Source organism: Centrocercus urophasianus, unplaced genomic scaffold, assembly GCF_019232065.1.
Source record: "Centrocercus urophasianus isolate 14NV4802_14NV808 unplaced genomic scaffold, USGS_Curo_1.0 seq_11, whole genome shotgun sequence".
In the NCBI taxonomy this organism is placed as follows: Eukaryota; Metazoa; Chordata; class Aves; order Galliformes; family Phasianidae; genus Centrocercus; species Centrocercus urophasianus.
In genome coordinates, this window is record NW_024884253.1 from 11,849,023 (window position 1) to 11,868,919 (window position 19,897).

At 39.0% G+C, this 19,897-nt stretch overlaps 2 protein-coding genes across 4 annotated transcripts in view; one reads left to right on the top strand and one right to left on the bottom strand.

Moving 5' to 3' along the window:
* The window catches only part of SNTB1 (syntrophin beta 1), a 105,959-nt gene extending 100,931 nt beyond the window's left edge, over positions 1-5,028 (top strand). Inside the window, exons 6-7 of the mRNA XM_042809053.1 lie at positions 1,255-1,445; positions 2,537-5,028. Of these exons, the coding sequence (XP_042664987.1) occupies positions 1,255-1,445; positions 2,537-2,629 (284 nt within the window). The 3' untranslated portion in view covers positions 2,630-5,028. The remainder of the gene's footprint in view (positions 1-1,254; positions 1,446-2,536) is intronic.
* Positions 1-19,897, bottom strand: part of LOC122155220 (MDM2 binding protein) — a 31,686-nt gene that overhangs the window by 1,060 nt on the left and 10,729 nt on the right. The window contains exons 16-23 of one of the 3 annotated variants that reach the window (XR_006167173.1): positions 19,282-19,437; positions 17,698-17,793; positions 14,264-14,551; positions 12,946-13,192; positions 11,317-11,430; positions 9,534-9,599; positions 8,128-8,253; positions 88-2,368 (exon numbers count right to left, since the gene is read on the bottom strand). Coding sequence is in view for 1 of the 3 variants with exons in the window: in XM_042809052.1 (XP_042664986.1) it covers positions 8,218-8,253; positions 9,534-9,599; positions 11,317-11,430; positions 12,946-13,192; positions 14,264-14,551; positions 17,698-17,793; positions 19,282-19,437 (1,003 nt within the window). In the remaining 2 variants the exon portion in view is untranslated. Of the gene's footprint in view, positions 1-87; positions 2,369-7,673; positions 8,254-9,533; positions 9,600-11,316; positions 11,431-12,945; positions 13,193-14,263; positions 14,552-17,697; positions 17,794-19,281; positions 19,438-19,897 lie in introns of those variants that run through there. The other 2 variants (XR_006167174.1, XM_042809052.1) reach the window with 2 other exon arrangements.

The window sequence follows — 19,897 nt, forward strand, 5'->3', positions numbered from 1 at the left end:
GTCAGTTGTGCTGGTCTGTGTCATGGAAAACAAATTCCAGAGGTTTGTCCAGAAACCTACAGAAAAGACCACTATTTTTGAGAGTCAGGAGACTTCTGAGAGCCTGTCAGAAGTTTTTCCTGCAAAGGGAAGAGGCAGAGGAGGACAGGCAGATTCACAGGCATGAACTGGTTATTTATTCACCCAGCTCTGCACACTTGAAATGAGTGAAAAGAAATACAATCCAAATCAATAGCCAGTTTGTGGTGACTGGTCATTTTCTTCCCTGAGCATGTCATGTTTCTGCATTTCTCTACTTGCAAAATTAACAAATAAAAGTTAGTTAGCTGCAGACACTCTGGAATAATGCCCCTTGTGGTCTGTCTGCTGCCAGACCAGAATGGCTCTGGGCCTTTTAGGCTACACCTTTTCATTGAGTTCCCCAAGGATTTATAAGTCATGTCACAGAATCATAGAATGACTTGGGTTGGAAGGGACATCAAAACACATGTTCATGGGGGTTTTCCAACCCCAATACCACCAGCAGAGCTGCCACCCACCTTTTAAGGCCATCGGGCCTTAAAAGCCTGTAAAAAGCCTTAGTTATCAAAAGAGTTCACAGGAAGAGAGAGAGAAAGAGAATTTGGGATGTAAATACCCAAAGCTTTTTAATTTGGATCATGGTATGTTTCAGAGCTGAGGGAAGGATGCAGACTTTTGCTGCAGTTGCTATTATATACTATTATCTGGGCCCTTTTTCAATTACTGTGACACTAATGAGGACTCCAGAGTGTCTTTGTGTTTGTCAGAATTCTGCAGGGATAGTCTTTCAAGCTTCTAATTTTGCACTGTGCGACGCATTCATTGAGTTTGGCTCTGTCACACAAGAATAGCTGTGACTGTCAGGGCTTGGGAGGAAGAAATGCCATCTCGAGCCATCTTCAGAAAGCTGCTTTGGGTCAGCACATAGATGTGCACTGCTACAGGAAAAATGCAGTGAGTAAACATAAGAACTGACATTAGCCATGTTACTACCAAGCAGAATTGTAATCCTGGAAGTAGACGACAGCTACAAAACTTGCCTGGGCCACGCTCAGCAGAACAACTCCAGTTGATTATCCAAATCTAAGATTAGAACATGATTAACCCAATTCTACAACAGCTTAGTTTCCACAAGATACTGTTGACATCACATGTAAAATGCAAACTTGTGCAGCCAAATTGAATTTGTTACTTTTAAGAGTGCTACGGTCTGAATTTTGTTTCCTTGTTCAGCTTGCACATACAAAAGCCAGGAGTGCCGTTTGACCATCCATTACGAACATGGATTCTCTCTTACAACTGAACCACAAGACGGTGCCTTCTCTAAGACAATTGCACAGTACCCCTATGAAAAACTGAAAATGTCCTCAGATGATGGGATAAGGATGCTTTATTTAGACTTCGGAGGAAAAGATGGAGAAATTGTAAGTAGTGCATTCAGCCGGGATGCATGTTTCCATCTCTTTGGTGGTCCCTAAGGCTGTGGAGGTGGAACAGCGCTAACAGGAGCAGGCCGGTGTGGTTCCAATAGCAGTATGTAGATGCCATGTTTCCAGTGCAGCATGATGATGTGGCTTTAGAAAGAGACAATCTAAAGATAGAAAAGGGTGGAATACTGCAAGGAGAGATGAATGATTACTTATATTTACAAAAATATTGTATGTCTGTATAGCCAGATGTTAGAATGTTTATATGTATCCATTGCCCTTTTTAAATGATTGTGGGTAGAAGAGCTGAAGAATGTGATGTTATTAATAATTTCAGCATGCACGTATGTCCTTCATCTAATGTGACAAACTGTGGTTTAGGCACTCTTAAAAATCTAATTGTGGGAAAAAAATGGGGATTACAGATGTAGTGCAAACCGTCTGCTTAACTCTTAAAGTTAGCTGTCACATAACCTAAAAATGTTTATTCCTACAAACAGTTTAGATACCATAAATTATATTTGCAAATATGTTTTTTTTCTGGCCAAATCTTCTAGTGGTTCCAGAGCATATTGGCTACTCAATTCTTTATATCCTTTGATAATATACATTCTGTAAAGTGTTTATTCTCAGCCTGTTGGAGCAGCCATGCACAGTCAGGTCGTGGTACAGTGTTTTGGCTTCAGCAGTGACCAAGAGCAGATACATAGGGAAAAGTATGAGGAGGAGGTATTGGACACAGCAGTCACACCACCATCCCTACTCCTGAAAACATGGAGGGTTTGAAACTCTTAGAAAAGAGCTTACAGCATTGGAGTCAGTGTTAGCTGCTTACCCAGGTGGATATAAGCCCAGAGGCACACAGATCTCATCTGCTTTCAACGTGCTTCTTATTTCCTTAGTGACTTAAATATTTGCAGCTGCATGCAAAGAAAAAACAGTATGTTGTAATAAAGGGTTGTTATTAATAGAAGTCTGTTGAAAATACCAAACAGCAGTTAATGTAGTAAATGCTCCATAAATTACTGGTTGCTTGAGCTGCAATCTAGTCTAATTATTTTCAATTTGATTTCTTCCTTTAATTTCAGCAACTGGACCTTCATTCCTGTCCAAAACCAATTGTGTTCATCATTCATTCCTTCCTGTCGGCTAAGATTACAAGACTTGGTTTGGTGGCATAAATGGGATACACACATCTGTTTCTTCAAAGAAAAGTGGAGCAACCACACATCTGAAGTGCAGTCATCATTGGCAACCTGTAGCAGCGAGCAGTCTGCACCAGACTGGGGTTCTATCCCAGTCCTTGGTCACTCCTGTCAACCTTTCAAGACTAAATTATGATCAGCTGAAGAAGTGGCATGACAAGGAAAACAATGTAAATAGTGGGATTTTAAAATCCCTTATCAGACAGTAAAAGAGTGTAGTACCGTATGTGTAAATATTTCAGAATCATAAATCGTGCTTATTTCAACGTGCTGGCTAATACAGAATAAGTAAAGGGCTAAGCAGAAAGGAGTGGGAATTGGCTGTGATGCAAACTCATGGTTCTTGGAGTGGAAGTTCTATAAACAAGATTGTCCCAACGCCTAGAAGTCACATGTTGGTCCTTCAAACCTTTACACCACTTGCAGAATTCCTTGTCAGAAGCCATCAGAACATGTTGCTGCACACCCAGCAGAGCACGCAGACAGCCTCTGTGAGCAGTGTGCTCCAAAGCAATACTGAGGTGGTCAGTGACCAGCTGCACAGTGCCTGCTGAGGGGTCCTTTCAAGTTAAATGATAGAGACATCTTGTGTACATTCCTAGCGATGGATCTGATGCAGCACTACCTGTAGGGAAGGCAGCAGGGCAGAGGCAGGAGGGGAGCATCCTTTGTATGGAAACACGGGATGTGCTTTCCTAGTGGCTTTCCAGATGATTCCAATAACCTGGAGCTTCATCTCACGGGGTTCTCAGGCTCAGGTAAGAGATAATCAAATCCAATGGGACATGTGACCTGATCTCCTGCCAGCACGTTCCCACTTCAGTTTTCCAGCAGTAAGCCAGGCTAGGTCATACTAGGAGCTTCCTATCCTCCTGCTCCAACTTTGTCAACCCCTCAGCTCTGCCAGGTCTGGTTGTATGGTCTTGATTTTGCTTATTTGCAAGGAGGAAGACTTCCTTTTGCAGAAAGTTGCTTTTCTTTGTGAGACCGTGTGTTCAGCTTGGTCCTGGAACTAACCTGGAACTGAGTAGTTGACTTCATGTAGTTGGGTGGGAATAGGAACACAATGGACTGCATTTACAGTGTTCTTAAATTGCAACGGAACAGCTTCAGGTTGAGTTGGTTCTTGTTTGCTTTTAGAGTTTTGCCCTAAATTCACACTTTGAAGGACAGGAATTATGTTGGAAGTAATCAGAAGTTGCAGAACTTTGCTTGTCATACTACATCTATTTTATTCTTCAGAAAGCCAATCAGTTTCAGTGTAACATCACTTGGCTGGCAAAGAAGACTGAAAACACAGTTTGGTTCCATGTTACTTTCAAGCTAAGTCTTGAGATTTAAATGTCATAGTGCTTATCACAGGGTAGGAATTAGATTGTGGTGGTTTCCATAGGTATCTCAACCATCAAAGCTAATTGAAAAATTAAGACGACGGGCTGAATTTGCAAATAGTGAAAACAGCTGCTTCAGAACAGCTACACTGACATTTGGAACAGCAGCCCTATGCCCAGTGCCTCTCTCCAGTGAAAAGTCTGAAGGTGATTTACCTATCTGTGAACTTTTTTTGAGTTTTTACTGTCATGGTACGTGCACTTAAAAATTAATGCCTTGTGTGAAGTCACAAGTTAGGAGCTATGTTGCGTAACTTATCAATAATTTCCAAATGCACATTTCTCACTTTGCTACTGCTGCCATCCTCATATCCCTCTGCAGCAGTTATTTGGGTCTCCTTTACTTGGAAGCTTCTGGGATAGCATCTTCTGAGAAGCTGTGAGCAGTCGGTATGCTGGAGGCTGGGGTTTTGGATATGAACTCAGATCACATTGTCAAGTAAATTGTTGTGTGATGGTTTTAAAAGGTCATTCAGGACATTGTTTGCAAAGTATTTCATTGCTGTTTCAGAGCATAACTTAAAAATATGGACGTAGGCTCCTATAAAGTTCCATAGGTTAGAGTGAGAACTTGCATTCTGTGGGATAGGTTAAAAGCATATGTAAACTGTACTGCACTATTTCCTTATTCCTTTAACATTTACAAATCACTGGAATGTTATACTTAACATGTATGTGCATTGTAAATATTTCAAATTCCTATATTAGTACCAACAATGAAATTACACAGTATGTAATCTAAGGTGCTCAGTACTATATGAAGTATAAGTGAATAACTAAACAGTTTGCAAAGAAAGTTCCTATTATATATATTTATAGAAAAAATAATGATAATTACAGATGCTATTTCTTCATTTTCAGATTTTGGACTGATTCATATTTGGATGGGATAGATAAATACGGACTTACTCCACATTTATAAGAGTATAGTGAATATTTATATTTTAGAGGAAAAGAATATATTTAATAAAGTCATTTATTGGATTTTTTTGTGAGGTGAGCTTACTTCGTACCCAAACAAGCTGTGTAGAAGGCTGTCCTTTGGTTTGGGGCTGCAGAAAGAGATGTTCTACATCTCAGTTGTTCTAAGTTCAGTTACCTGAAAGAACTATTCATGACATTGATAGAGTATTGACTTTGAAAGTTATTTCAGCACGTGTTAATGCAGTGTCAGCAGCACATTGCTTATACTTAACTGGGCTGCTACAGCAGTCATGAAAGACCTCCTCTGCTCAAGCCCTTGCATACAAGGAGCAAGGCCAACATATGCCTTGCTTCGTTCTTAGGGATGCTTATGGAAAAAAAGAACATTTTCCTTCCTCTTTGTATTAATTCTGAACCTAGTGGCCCAGATAGCCAGCTGTGAGGCTGTAAGCTTGTTCTGCCGGTGTTACCCAGGGCATAGCACAGCAGCCTCACAGAAATCCTAAAATGGGGTCCTTCTGGAGTTTCAATTTTTTCCAAAATAAAGTCTTTATAGAAGCTTCCCCATTAGAAATACTTGGATACGTATTGGAACATACATGTTACTGGGAAACTGAGATACAAGGAGCTTATTAAAAAATAAATGAATAAATAAATCCCTGCTTCTGGTCAGGGAAGCACACTGCTGTTTCTGAAGAGTCCTGCTCTTTAACAAGAACCAGCATCTCTCTTCAGGTATTTCATAAATCAGAAACAACTCTGAATGCACTACCAAGTAAACTGCTGCCACGAGTATCATTAGACTTTACCAGGTAACAAAATGAGTGTTTTCTTTTTATGAGAGGTAAATAGCCCTTCTCCCCACAGGCCATGGAGTTTGCTGCAGCTTGCTCTTCACATCCCAAGGTGCAGCTGACTGCAAGTGGAGGTTGCAAGTGGATTTAACTGCAGCACAAGGGAACTGTTAGAGCAGGTCCAGAGAGGGCCACAAAGATGATCAGAGGGCTGGAGACCTCCCTTGTGAGGACAGGCTGAGAGATCTGGGGATCTCCAGCCTGGAGAAGGCTCCAGAGGGACCACATAATAGTAATGGCTTTCCAGTACCTGAAGGGCTCCTCCAGAAAAGCTGGGGAGGAACTTTTTAGAAGGACATGGAGCAACACGATGAGAGGAAACAGTTAAAAAACAGAAAAGGGTGCATTTAGAGTACATATTAGGAAGAAATTATTTACTGCAAGTGTGGTTGCCCAGTAGGGTTCAGGATGCCCCGTCCCTGGAAGCACTGAAGACCAGGCTGGATGGGGCAATGTGGCCTAGAGGGAGGTGTCCCTGCCTACAGCAGGGAGTTGGAACTAGATGATCTTAAAGGTCCCTTCCAACCCAAACCCTTCTGTGATGTATAATTTCTGTCTGCGAAGAGACTTCTCAGTGTTCTCTTAGCCATGCTTAAAAGCTAATTAGTGCTGCTTTGGTTTACCTCAAAGCACTCTGGATTGTGACACTACTGTTGATTTGTAAATTTTTGTTTGTTTGTTATTAAGAGGCAAACAGAAGTTTCTAACTAGCCATCCAGTGGGGCTATTTTACCAGAAAGTAACAAAAAATACAAAATAATTGGTAATTTTTAACAGGAGGATACACTAGCAGAATTTCAGGAAACTGCCATCTTGCTTGATATGTGACCCCTTCAATGAAGTTTCAAATTAAACTGTGAAGAAAAAAGTCTCTCCACCTCATGTGAACACATCAGTGCTGTTCCATATCAGACAGCCATTCAGTTTGTTACTTTGTCAGAAGTTCTATGCTTGTATAAATAATGACAGACATTAGAAAACAACTCCCAAGAAAGAACTGGAGAGTTTGATAAGTCTCACCCTCATCTCACCATCACCATGTCAGTTTTTTACCCTGCTCTTCTGTAAGCACACAGCATGGTTGTGGGTAGACACTACTGCACGTTGATGACTTACATTTTGATGTGCAGAAACATGACAGCAAATATCTAAAGCTTATGCAGCAAAGTGTGTGTAGGTCAGACTAGATTCTGGGTTCCTCTTCCATAAACAAAAATTTTGAAGTTCAGAGGCATAGTGACGTTACATCCCATATCACAAAAGTTACAGCATAGCAGCCGTGCCACAGGAAATCTTAAATGTGGGAATTAAAAAGTATGATACGTGCAAAATAATTTGTTTTAGTGCTGTAATTGTAGGCCAGGACAAATGAGTTTGTGTACTTTAGTCGGCTAAGAGCACACACAGGGACAGCACTCACAGCTCAAATAGGGCACAGTGAGTTATTAAGCCATCATTATGAACTAGCTATAAACAAAACAAACCAACATAATAATCAAGTGAAAATGAGACATGGGCAGTTTAGTATTGGAATCATGCAAACAAATGATCCATCAAACTGCTCATAGTTCCCTAACTGCCTTCCTGTTGATTGTTTCAGTCTGGCCTTGAGTCTACAGAATTAATTTAATTTCAGTTTAATTGACTGCTGAGTTCTACTTGCTCATGAAGTGAGGTAGCACATAAAGCCAGGCTCACTGTGTACACTATAGGGAGGTAAGGGAGGAATGAGGGGAAAAAACTTCTGTTCTGAACCGTTTCTAAGAATTGTTAGCAAGACTACACATGAAGTTTCACCAGAATTTCAGGCTGTAGTCCTTCTCTTAATGCACCTTTCGTGGGACCTTTCATCAAATTCCAAAAGACAAGCTTTTTTTTTTTTTTTTTTTTCCATCTATTACAAAACTCTAATTCAAATTCTAATTGTTTTCAGTCACAGAACAGGAACTGTTGTCAGCTACAATATAAAATGTCAAAGGCCCACACTGTAAACAGTTTTATTCAGTATATACAACAGCAAGTAGTAATAAATAGAACAGAGGTCTTTGTGCAAAAGGTAGAAGAAAGTGGTCCCATTATTAAAATCAGATCCAGCATTTTTTTAATTCACAGTAAAAATACACTCATTGAACAACATACAAAGCTTTATAAAAAACAAGCCAAGCTGTATTCCTCTTAATAATAAAACATAATAAATAACATATAAAACCTTTCTCATTTGATTTAAGAAATTAGATCTTTCAATATAAAATGTTTCAAAAGATGCTACTGTGTTTGAGAACTATGACTGTATCTTTGTACTAACCAAGTTCTTCTGGTGCTTGAGTAGGTAGTTGCAGGTGTTACTCAGTATAATGTTTTTCCTGCAGTCAGAAGTGCTGTGTCTCTGCAGGGTCTACTTGCCAGTTTTCTCCAGAACCCATTCAATCACCTGGGGAAAAGAAAAGAGAAAATTATTCCCATAACTCTTGTTCTGAAGTTGCTTTCAAGAATATCTGACAGATAAAATCAATTCTTCTAAACGGGATTTTGAAGGCAATCCTCCCAAAGGAGAGTCATTAATAAGCTGAGAAGTGTTGCCCAAAAGTTGTATTTAATTTAGAGAACTCACTGTCTTTAGAAAAAGGTGTTTTGAGATCCTCTGAATGAGTGATTTCACCCCACAGTGTACATTCTTTCCATATATTCTGTAATGCAGGGTGAGGTGGTCAGCAGACAAGATGCTGCTGGCAAAGAGGTTGGAATGTCCATGCACAAACCCAGCCTCTGGTCTCCCCAGACAAAGATCAAAGTGAGAAACAGTGTGCTAGTACAATATACCTGTTTAAAAAGAAACACCAAACCTACTTTGTTTTTGAAACCTTGTAATCTGTAGAAAACATTGCACACAGCACACAGCACACAGCACACAGCACACAGCACACAGCACACAGCACACAGCACACAGCACACAGCACAGCCCTGGCAGAATAAAACCTGTGAGGATCTAGCAGTTGTACTCAAGAGTTTAAGGGATGTCTATTCATTTAGCTAACTCAGGTTAAATCCATACACCTTAATTAAGATTTTGAAAACAGTACTGTAAAAATACAAAGCTTTACCTTCTCCCCTCCATTTTTTTAAATTATGAAGCAAATTCAGCATGCTTTCTGAAACCTAAAACAAAGTTACTTTGCTCTGTGCTGCTGCTCTTAGAAGTGCTGCCTGCACACCAAGAACTCATCTGACGTCACTTTCATTTAAAGTTATTCCTAAGCTTAAAATTGTTAATTTTCTCTGCTTTTAAGAAGAAATTTACTTCCTGTGATAGATCTGTGTATGGCCTCCTTAACTTCAAAAAGAAATTTTATTTCCTTGAAGATACAGAAAGAATTCCCCAACGATCCACACTTCTCCCAAATGAAGAACATTTTCACATGCATTTTTCCTCAGTCGTAATTGAAGGAAAATAAACTTTTCCACATTTTTCACTTTGACATATCAGATAGGTAGTGCTCCAGTTACAGCTACAAATATCATGAGTGTATGCAACTGGAAATCTTGCCATGGGACTAATGACTGGGAGTTTTTGTGGGATCAGAATGCAAAACAAGATCCACAGCCAAAGGAATGAATGCTTCTTATCTCCTAAAGCTGTGGACCAAACCATCCCATATTCTAGCCTGGCCTAGTTAATAGAAATGAACACACAAATCAAGCAAATGCTCTTACCTGCTTAGCATTGTTACTTGCTGTTTTTTTCATTTCATCAAGAAGTCCTCTAGAAGTTTTAAGGTCCTAAATATTAAAGCACAAAGCCAAAGATATTAGGATGCTCATATTCTTGTTATTAATGAATGATAACATTCAAAGTCCTTGTTATCTCAAGAAACCTAACCTGTGGCACGAAGCCATTCTTAAAGCAAACACATAACATTGTCTGAAATAAAACTGAGAACATTTATTTACTTCTTGACTCCCTAGGAAAATGCTATCTACAATATCATGCTTCTGAAGCACACAGAACAAAGTCGTACAGACCTGGGACTACAAGACAGCTCAGAAGAACAAAATCCTAACATAACTACCTTCTGTGTCTACAGAACAGGATCATTTCTTTTGCTCTTCACTTGCAAGTGGAACCATGAACCCATCTGAATTCACTCATGCATTACATGGTGCTGCCCAGTCAGCATGTTAAGTAGTTGCACACATTTGCAGTGTGTTGACAAGAATTTCCATGAACACATAAAGGAACTGGATTTTCAGTGAACTGCATAAGCTACCTATTTATCCAGTAACCTTAGAACAAGGGAGAAGCTGAGTTGCCTGGTGAAGGACAAAGATTACTCAGCAAGTTTACTGAAATATTTCTTTATTTGTAATCAGTGTTCTTTGTAACCTGACCAGCATGAAACCTTCATTCTGACAGAAGAAATGTGATCCGTATTCTACAGTTTTATATGAGCAAAGGATGGCTTTCACTAATAGCTGCAATCACAGTTTGGGAAATATGCATAAAGGCAAAAACATAAAGTAGCTTTATATGGCTCACTCTATCAGACCAAGGCACTAGAGCACTCAGGACAGCACTAAATTGATCATAAATTTGGAGACAAAATTATCCTGAGATATCATTAAGACAATCCCAGTGCAAAATGTAAAACAAACTGCAGGACAACATAGGATGCTAACATAACTCCATCTACATCTTTAAATGATTAACATCTAGTCTGTAAATGATTAGCATGTGTAAGTTAGCCTACACTATACAGGTCCATACAGCAATGTGGATATAAGGTCATTTGCATTCATCTGACACTCATTCCCAAGGGACTTGCAAAGCAAACAAGGAAGTGAAACACTACAGTTTTAAAACAAAACTGCTGTAAGAAAGTTGCGTTATGGTTACTTCTCTGTCCCATAACTTTGTGGTTTTTTTCCCCTGTGGCTTCTCACCTAGTGTCTCCCAGATTTTCTACGCTTCCATAAAGCTGAGAGCAATTCTACTTACCACAAGTATCACCTCAGATTCTGTGAACAGGAACTTTATTTATACCTTGAGAACAGCTATAGCTTACAACAGCCCACACATGATCTTATATGCTAGACTTGCTGAAGTAAGATGAATTAGGAGAAACTGAATTCATGGGCATTTCTTTGCTCATTAAAATAATGAGATAGTTATGGCTGGAAGATAGCCACAGTAGTAAGGAAAAGTATATATAATAAGCACAACCCTGCCTAAGAGCCCATTGCTTTAACACATTATCTAACTCTCATAAAAGACTGCTGCTCAGTAAGGTTTGAAAACAAACAGAACTACAACCACCAAAATATATTCACCAAAGACCAAAGGTTTCACCAAAGGTTTATCCATATTCTACCCATATAAATGACACAGCACTAAGAATATTAGCACAATCAAACTGGAATACATCCATCCCAAGGTGTATTCAGGAACAGACTCATTCAACTAAGCGCAAAGAATTGTAAGCAAATGTTTCCTAGTTACCTTTAAGTAAAACTTTGATATCTCAAATAGACGTTGGCTGCATGATGGAAAGCACTTGTGATCCTCAGCAATTCCATGCTTTTGTAGAGTCTTGGCTACCACCTCCTTCAGCATCTTGGAAACAACAGAAACACACTCAAAAGTTCATCCCAATTTTTGGCATGAAAAACCATCCAAGGAAAAATAAATCACACTTGTTCTCTTTCATTCTTCCCAACAAAGATGGAGACACAAGAGTTGTAGTACAGTGAGAAGGCTGAAAGACATCAGGAAAAATTCCTTCACAGAAGGAGTGGTAATGCACTGCCACAGGCTGCCCTGGGAGGTGGCGGAGTCACCACCTGTCCCTAGAGGTATCCAAGAAATACACAGATGTGGCACTGAAGGACATGGTTAGTGGTACGGTGGCAATGGGTTGGCAGTTGGACTGGATGATCTTAGTGGTCTTTTCCAACCTTAAGGAACTCAAAGAAAACTCAAAGAAACAAACAAAAAACTACCCTGATCTTTTTTTGCTCTTGTCTCTGCCATTAATGCACTGGACAAATGCCATCAACCTACTAACCACTGAGTTAGACGGAGTTATTTAACTTATTTCAACTTAAAATTAATGGAATGGTTACATGTCAAAGCAACATAGGGAATCAGGGAATATTCATGTGGGACTTTGAAGACAAACAGAAAGAGAGAGTGAGTGAGTCTTTAGGTCTGAATGAGACACAATATATGCTTACTCAAGTCATCCTGACTTGCCTTTGACATTGTAATAACTACATTCAAGCAGTCCTCTCTGGTACCAAGGGATTCACTTAAATAATCATTCCCAAGCCAGAAAGCTTTCTGGGCTGTATTTTAGAAGTGGCATTCCCAATATATAAAGCCATTAATAAAACATTATTACATCAGTGTATTTAAATGTTAAATCTGTTAATGGACTTAGACAACTACTCTCTATTCCCTGGTAAGTCCATTCTTTCACAATGGCTTTCATCTTCCCAGTACAGATATTTCTTTGTTGGCTTTGGAGTTTCTATTCATTTTCTAAATTTCTTAACTCCTAACCATTGGTATTTATTGCCACCTTCTTTTTTTTTTTTTTTTTTTTTTTACTCCTATTTGCTACTTCTCTTAAACTTAATTCCTTGAGCAAGGCTTAACATTTACACATTTTTACTCCTCACTTTTGGGACGCTCTCCTCAGTGTCTTCAGGATTCAGTTACAGAAGTAAACAGAACCAAATTTAGTAATAAATAGAGAGAAATTCATAGTTCACATTAAAATCATAGAATCATAGAACAGACTACACTGAAAAGGACCACAATGATCATCTAGTTTCAACCCCCCTGCTATGTGCAGTGTTGCCAACCACAGACCAGGCTGCCCAGAGCCACATCCAGCCTGGCCTTGAATGCCTCCAGGGATGGGGCATCCACAGCCTCCTTGGGCAACCTGTTCCAGTGCCTCACCACCCTCTGTGTGAAAAACTTCCTCCTAATATCTAACCTAAACCTCCTCTGTCTTAGTTTAAAAGCATTCCCCCTTGTCCTATCACTATCCACTCAAGTCACAAACAAAGAAATCAAATTATTTTTTTTTTAATTCCCAAAGCAAACAAAATAAACCCTTACCCTTGTATGTTTCTGAGATCTCGATTCCTTAACTGGCTTTGAAGTCTCAGATTCTGTTGCACTTATGCAGCTTGCTGAACCAGCCCTCATGGCTGCTTTGTGGGACTGACCAGACTGCTTCAATGCCATCGAACTTAAAGAAACTGATCTTTCAGAGCGCTTCCTGGTTACCACCAGAGCATTATGACTCCCACTTCCCCCACTTGCCTGGGAGAGGAGAGAGTCTGTACTCTCTGATTTTGTTAGCCTGAATAGAAAAGAAAAAAAAAAAAAAGAGAGAAAAAACTTTTTATTTTGTAATGAGTGTTCTGGTGGCTTTGTTTCTGCTATAGAGGCTGCTGTATAACTGCTAGGATCACTACACATTCTTACAAAAAGCATTAGAAAACAAGATAACTGAGAGGAGTTATCTTCTTCTTCAATATACTTTATAGAGAGCTGGAAGAGCTGAGCTTCTAGTCTTCAGTCTCAGGATAAAATAAAACTTCTTGAAACTGCCAAATTTCTCTTGTCCCTATAGGGTTGTCACAATTGATCTACAGGAACTGAGACATGATAGTACTACTGGAACAGTGTAATGCTTGATGCTTTAACGAGGGTTAGCAATTCTAAAACTTTGATTCTATCACGTGCTAAACACAAGCACATCATTTCTAACTACTCAGTAAGCTGCAAAATCTACAGACAGCTCCAAAATCATCTTCTTGTTAAAAAGGCTCACTGTAGCACACCTGTGACCAGATTGTAAGGGGTATTAACTGGAGTGAAGGGAAAGTGACCACTACAACACAACATGAATTCATTGTGCCACATATTACTTACATCTTCAAAAAAAGGACATGGTACAAACAGAAGTCTATAAATAACATTTTCAGAAATTATTTTCATAATGCTGATAACTTAATGAGTTTGGATTTTTGGTGGGTCATCTTGTACCAGAAGTCCTTTGGATAAGGAATTCAATTACAGAGCACAGTTCTTGGCTTTCTAAATCTATAGTTGTTTATTTGTACTGCAACAGCACTGACAGCTTTGCTTAGGACAGAAACGATCTGTTCTCTTTATAAAGGCAGCGCAGACTTTGCAAGATACAATCACAGGTCTCTTAAACAAGAAGCGCCTCTGCTGCACTGCCTAGATTAATTTAATGCTATCAATAGGAGGCCACACTTTAGAAAAACTGAACTTATAAAAGACAACTAAACAACAAACAACTGTCAAGACAGCTGCAGTAAGAAACATTTCAAGATGAAAGATGCATTCCAGGAGAAATGGCTGAAATATTTCATGTCAAGATGTATTTTATTCAGTGTGTTACCTTTTCTTGGGATGAAAGCAATCCAAGTCTTTTGATCTGCGTTTTAGCCTCAGTACCTCTGTTCTGAATTCACTTTGTAAAGACTCTCCATCGGGGACGCTTCCAGGCTCCGACGAGACTGCAGGAGACGGCAGGGGGCTCAGGACAGCCGGCAGAGGGCTCAAGACGACCGGCAGAGGGCAGCATTCCTTGGTGCACGTGGTCTGAGTTTCATAGCGAATAAGACGAGCTTGAAGTTCAGCATATCCCAAGTCTCTCTCTAAAGCTTTCCTGTTATCTAGACAGTATCTACAGTTTAAATTTGAGAGAAATCTGTGATTCAGTCTCTGCTTTATTCCAAGCAGAAAAAAATAAAAGAACAACTTACTTCTGCCTATAATATAATCTCCAGCACTTTTTTTGTTTGGACTAATGTACTGTTCTGAAAGATACCTTAAAATGGCCCCACAAATTAATACACACCTGATAGATTTATTTACATTATGTGTAAGCCAATACTCTATATTTAAGACTAACTCCAATACATAAGCATTATTATCTAATTATTTGTATGTCTTTACGTTATGCTCTAGCAAATAAGATTTCTGTGGACATTAGCAGGATGTTTTTCCTTGAAGTAACTGAAGTAAGTAATGAATTGTGATGCTGACAATGGATTTTTTTCTCCTTATAGTCGGCGCTGTGTTATATTTGGATTGTCAGCCTGTACCTCACAGATGCTACCTCTATTAATGTATAGTGACACTCCAGTAAAGCAGCAAAAAGGAAAGCTCTAAAACCAAATACATGAAGAATCCGTCACACCGTAACAGATGCAGTATCTTCCAGACCTCAGACCTTGCAAGCATCCACTGAAACTTTGACACCCAGATAATAATGGGATATTACATATAAAATGATGCACTCCAATATCATACTCCAGGAATTCCAAAATGCAATGATACTGACATAATTTTAGTCAGGTTCTGCCAGAAACCATGCAGCTGTAAAACTGCATGAAGTGAGTGAACTGCATGAACTGCATGAACGAGGAAGACAGTGCATGGGGAGCGTTTTAAGGGCTGTATAGCACAGATCTTTCCTAATTGCACAATTTGAAAACATACCATTTAGCAAGATAAGCACCACTATATGAGAGATTCCTATCTTCTGAAACGCTAACATGCAGAAACATCACTGCATGAGCACGAGCTGCCCCAGCCCTTCACTTTCTTCATGATTAGGAGGAACAAGAGGCTTAACTCCCATTCTGAGTTGTCTCAGCCCACTCTCCAAAGCAGGTAGTAATGTTTCCAATTCTCAGAAACTGTGGAGAATTCTTTACTTTTATCTCCTCACACAGGGTTACAATGAATGGTTAGATCTGATTCCTCTTCTTTTTTCAGAGTGCTTTCATATTCAGGGAGAAATTCACTTTTCTACAGAGCATTGAATCCATTTCTACAGCTGATTAAGACTTTCCACTAGAAATAAATTCATTATCTGATAAGAATAAGTTCTCTTAACTCACAAATTTCAAGGTATTTAATTTTCCTTATTTATATTCCAAGTCCCCCGAGTAATCAAATCCCCTACAAAGCTAAAAACGTTTTTATCTTTAGAAGTTAAATTACCATTTAACTCGCTCTTCTTTACCTGCAATTACTTTCTCTTTGCAACACAGGATCCAAGAGCTGGCACAGGTTCACTACATTAGAAATTTGATTTAATTATAACCGCTTCTCCTGGTTTTGTTGACAAAACTCTACTTCCAAATAAAAATACAGCAGCTACGCAGGTGGAAACAAATCACAACTGCACATTACAAAACATAACTGCTCCAAAAGACCATAATGGCTGTTTATAAGAATGAATAGTGATAGGACAAGGGAGAATGGTCTTAAACTAAGGGGAGGTTTAGGTTGGATATCAGGAGGAAGTTTTTCACACAGAGGGGTGGTGAGGCACTGGAACAGGTTGCCCAAGGAGGCTGTGGATGCCCCATCCCTGGAGGCATTGAAGGCCAGGCTGGATGTGGCTCTGGGCAGCCTGGTCTATGGTTGGTGACCTGCACATAGCAGGGGGGTTGAAACTAGATGGTCATTGTGGTCCTTTTCAATGTAGGACATTCTATGATTCTATGATCATATGCTCCCTCTGGTACTCCTGGAAGGATCTGTTCTGCTTGTACAGCAGAACAGCTCCATATTCTTCCCTTTCATGCTAGTTTCCACCACCTTACTCTACTGCTTCCCTCTTATTCCCAGCACATTCCACCCTCCCTCCTCCCCCTGTGGTCTCTACCCATCATTTTTCCTATGACATGAGGTAGTACAAGCTGTGCCTAATTTGAATCCTCACATGCTCCGTGCTCAGGTCAAGCAAGTCAGCAAGTGTTCCAAAGCCAATGGCCAAATACTTTCCTCCTACAGCTGGGAGGATTCATTTCTCCTGCCTACCTAATCGCCTCTCTGTGCCTTTTGCTAATCTAAGAAAGCTAACAGGCTCATAAGTTACCACTCAGAAAAATATAACAAATATTCAGTGTAGACTTAACTAAATTGTGTGTTGATAGGAAAGTAGACAGGAAAAAACTAACAGCAGCATAATTAGTCATATGGTAATGATTTTAACTAGGAGTTTTAGAAGGAGGCAGAAATTTACATGGAGACCAACCTTGGTATCCACTTGGTACCCACTGCATTTCTGCATATATACAGTACGTTGTGTTAAAACAAAGTTTGTCACAAAGAGGAGTTACGTTGAACCATCTACTTTAGTGCTTATGTGTGTCATTTTTCTCTTCTCATCAATGAGGATATGCACAGTTTTCTAAAAAATTTTTAAACAGCTACATCATATGAAGCACATCCATCTGAAGCCTTGGTCAATAACAAAGTGTGGCTGTCTGGGGCTCGGTGCAGTCGTGACCATGTTAATCCTTCTGCAGATTTTTACAAGTGACACTTGCACACTGCTGCTGTGTTCAGGTTGCTTGCATATACAGGTGGCTTTACAGTAAATCTCATACACCTTATGACTGTTAGTCTGAAAGTGCCTATAATTGAACATGGAAGTAGAAGCAACTTACAAAGCTTTCTCTGTGCTATTTGAGTGACTTGACAAGCTTTAATGAGCACTCTTGCCCTTGCCAGTTCCAATTCTGAATTCAAGTTTTCAGAAACACTAATAATAAACAGCAGTAGAACATAGAAGAAAAGAAACAACCTCTACTTTGCTAAATTACCATCAAAGTAGGTGTGTTGAATTGCGTTGAATTAAACTAAGGAATAAAATAAAGATAAGAAAGCTAGAGGTGACAAGTGCAAAGTTATCCCACCGAAGGGAAAGTATACAAAGCTTTCCATAATTATGTTCATGGTGCTTGAAATGTTTCTAATTACATCTTGCCTGGAAGCTGAAAATAGTTAGAGGAAAGAAGTGAGAACACTTACTCAATTCCATGATAATGGCATCCAGCTGCTTTTTCAAAAGGCAGACCTCTTAGCTTCCGAGGAGTAAGCTCAGGTGTCAAAAAGAATGCATTTTCACTGGAAGGAAAAAAGTATATGTGCACATATATCATCTATTTTAAAAAGGAGCATAGTACCAATTTTAGAAGCAGCTAGGATAAATTATACTTCCAGAAGTCTAAATAAATGCCTTGACAGGGGAAGACTAAAACAGCACATCCTGTAGTTCATTAAGCCTGTGATACAGAGCATCAGTAGGAAATTAAGTCTTCACTGAACTAAGAATTTAAGCTCAATTACTGTCTACTAAGCTATTACTAGTACACAATCTCGTAGATGTTTTTACCATTTTAGAGGTTAATGAATCCAGGCAATTATCACATTTCACAACAGGGCACCTGAGTAGTAGGAATGTAGAACACAACTCTGTACTGGAAAGAACTATTAACTCCTTTCCCACATATGTAATGAAAATATTTTATAATACAGCCAAAATCCTAAACCATTGGCACTCGTTAGCTAAGAGCTCTGGAGGACATTCAGTTTTCACTCTATCTTCCAACTTGCTTGATTTATCTGCTCAGAACAGTTTCAAAACTCCATTAAGTATTTTACAGATGTTTTCTAAATTTACAGGATCTTAAGAGTTGGAAGGGACCTCTGGAGATATCAGTCCAACCCTCTTGCTAAAGAAGATTCCCTGGAGTAGGTTGTAACCTTCCCTCTCACAAGCCCTTTTAATTTATTACACATAATGAAGTTCAAAAATGTATCAAGGGCAGTATCCAATGATTCCATTATAAGTACTCTTATCCCTGTTATTAAAAAGGTCTACAAATATAACAGCAGTAACTGCAAAGATATTTCTATTTAGTAGTCTTTGGATAGGCTGGCCTTAGTCTAGCAGATTATTAAACTCTGAAAAGTACTCCATTAACTCCTTACATTTCTTGCTGCTGACATGGAAGTGGTTACTGCACTAATAACTTAACAGCAGTCGCACTAAGAATAAATTCTTGCTAAGCAGTCAAAGTAGACAAGCTTTCTTCAAGGAGCACTTTACCAGTTAAGAATAAAGTTAGGAATGCTAGGTCAGCACATCAAGAGACACAAATAAATAGATTCAGCTATTGTCCTTTTTACATTTTAATGAGTATTCTTCCTACATAATTTCCTTCTCACTGAATGAAAGAAATCACACTCATAAAACTGAAGTTCTATCAGAGTAACTCCTGCTATACTAGAAATATTAGTTTGGGAAATAGGAATGTATAGTGGCAGTAGTTTGTAGGACAGCTATGGCAAAGTCTAGTGGCACACTTATGCATATCAGGCACTCATTCCATTATTTAAATGGAATGCTAGAAACATCATCATCTTGGCCATTTCAGACTCCAAGAAATAAACAGCAAGGCCATAACTGTTGATCACACTGGTAGGCATGTGATGCAAGGACACACAAGTTCCAAAACTCAAACCCTGATTCTATCACCTGATTTTTACTCACATTCCTGTCATCAATTCTGAGTATGGGCTGCAGTGACTTTAATACGTTTGGTACCATACCGTTTGGGAATATGCAGTGGCTGAAGATCACCAACTGGCAGCCCTTCTGGTGTGAAGTATTTTAGTAACTCCTTCGCATCGAGTGATGTCAGTGACTCTCGCTGGCTATCTTTATGTCCAAGCAGTTGTTCAGATGAATGTGCAAGCATAGAAGCTCTAGAGGAAAATAATAATAATAAACCCTCATCTAAGAAAATATTAGTTGTGAAGTTATTTTGTTCTGGTAAAAAACAAAACAACAAAAACAACCAAAACCATTGCAAGCCTGGAGTAATTGAACACAGTTTTTATAACTCAATTAGGAAGAACAACACGAGAAGTATATTATTCATCTCTTTTTTCCATTTCTCGTCCTCAAAGATCAAAATTTAAATCCCATTAAAAAAGAGACATACAATATGCAGCACAGGAATCATAAAGACACTATTGCATACAAATCTCCACTTCGTTTTTTATGTCCTCAATCAAATTTAGCAAAATTTTCTCTTTTCTACTGCTAAGCAACATGTTTTACACTAATTCAGGGTAAGTGTAAGATGAGCTAGTTAGAAGGAAGAACTACATGTATGTATTTGAGAAACAAAAGGCAAAGCTTAATAACAACAATAATAAATTA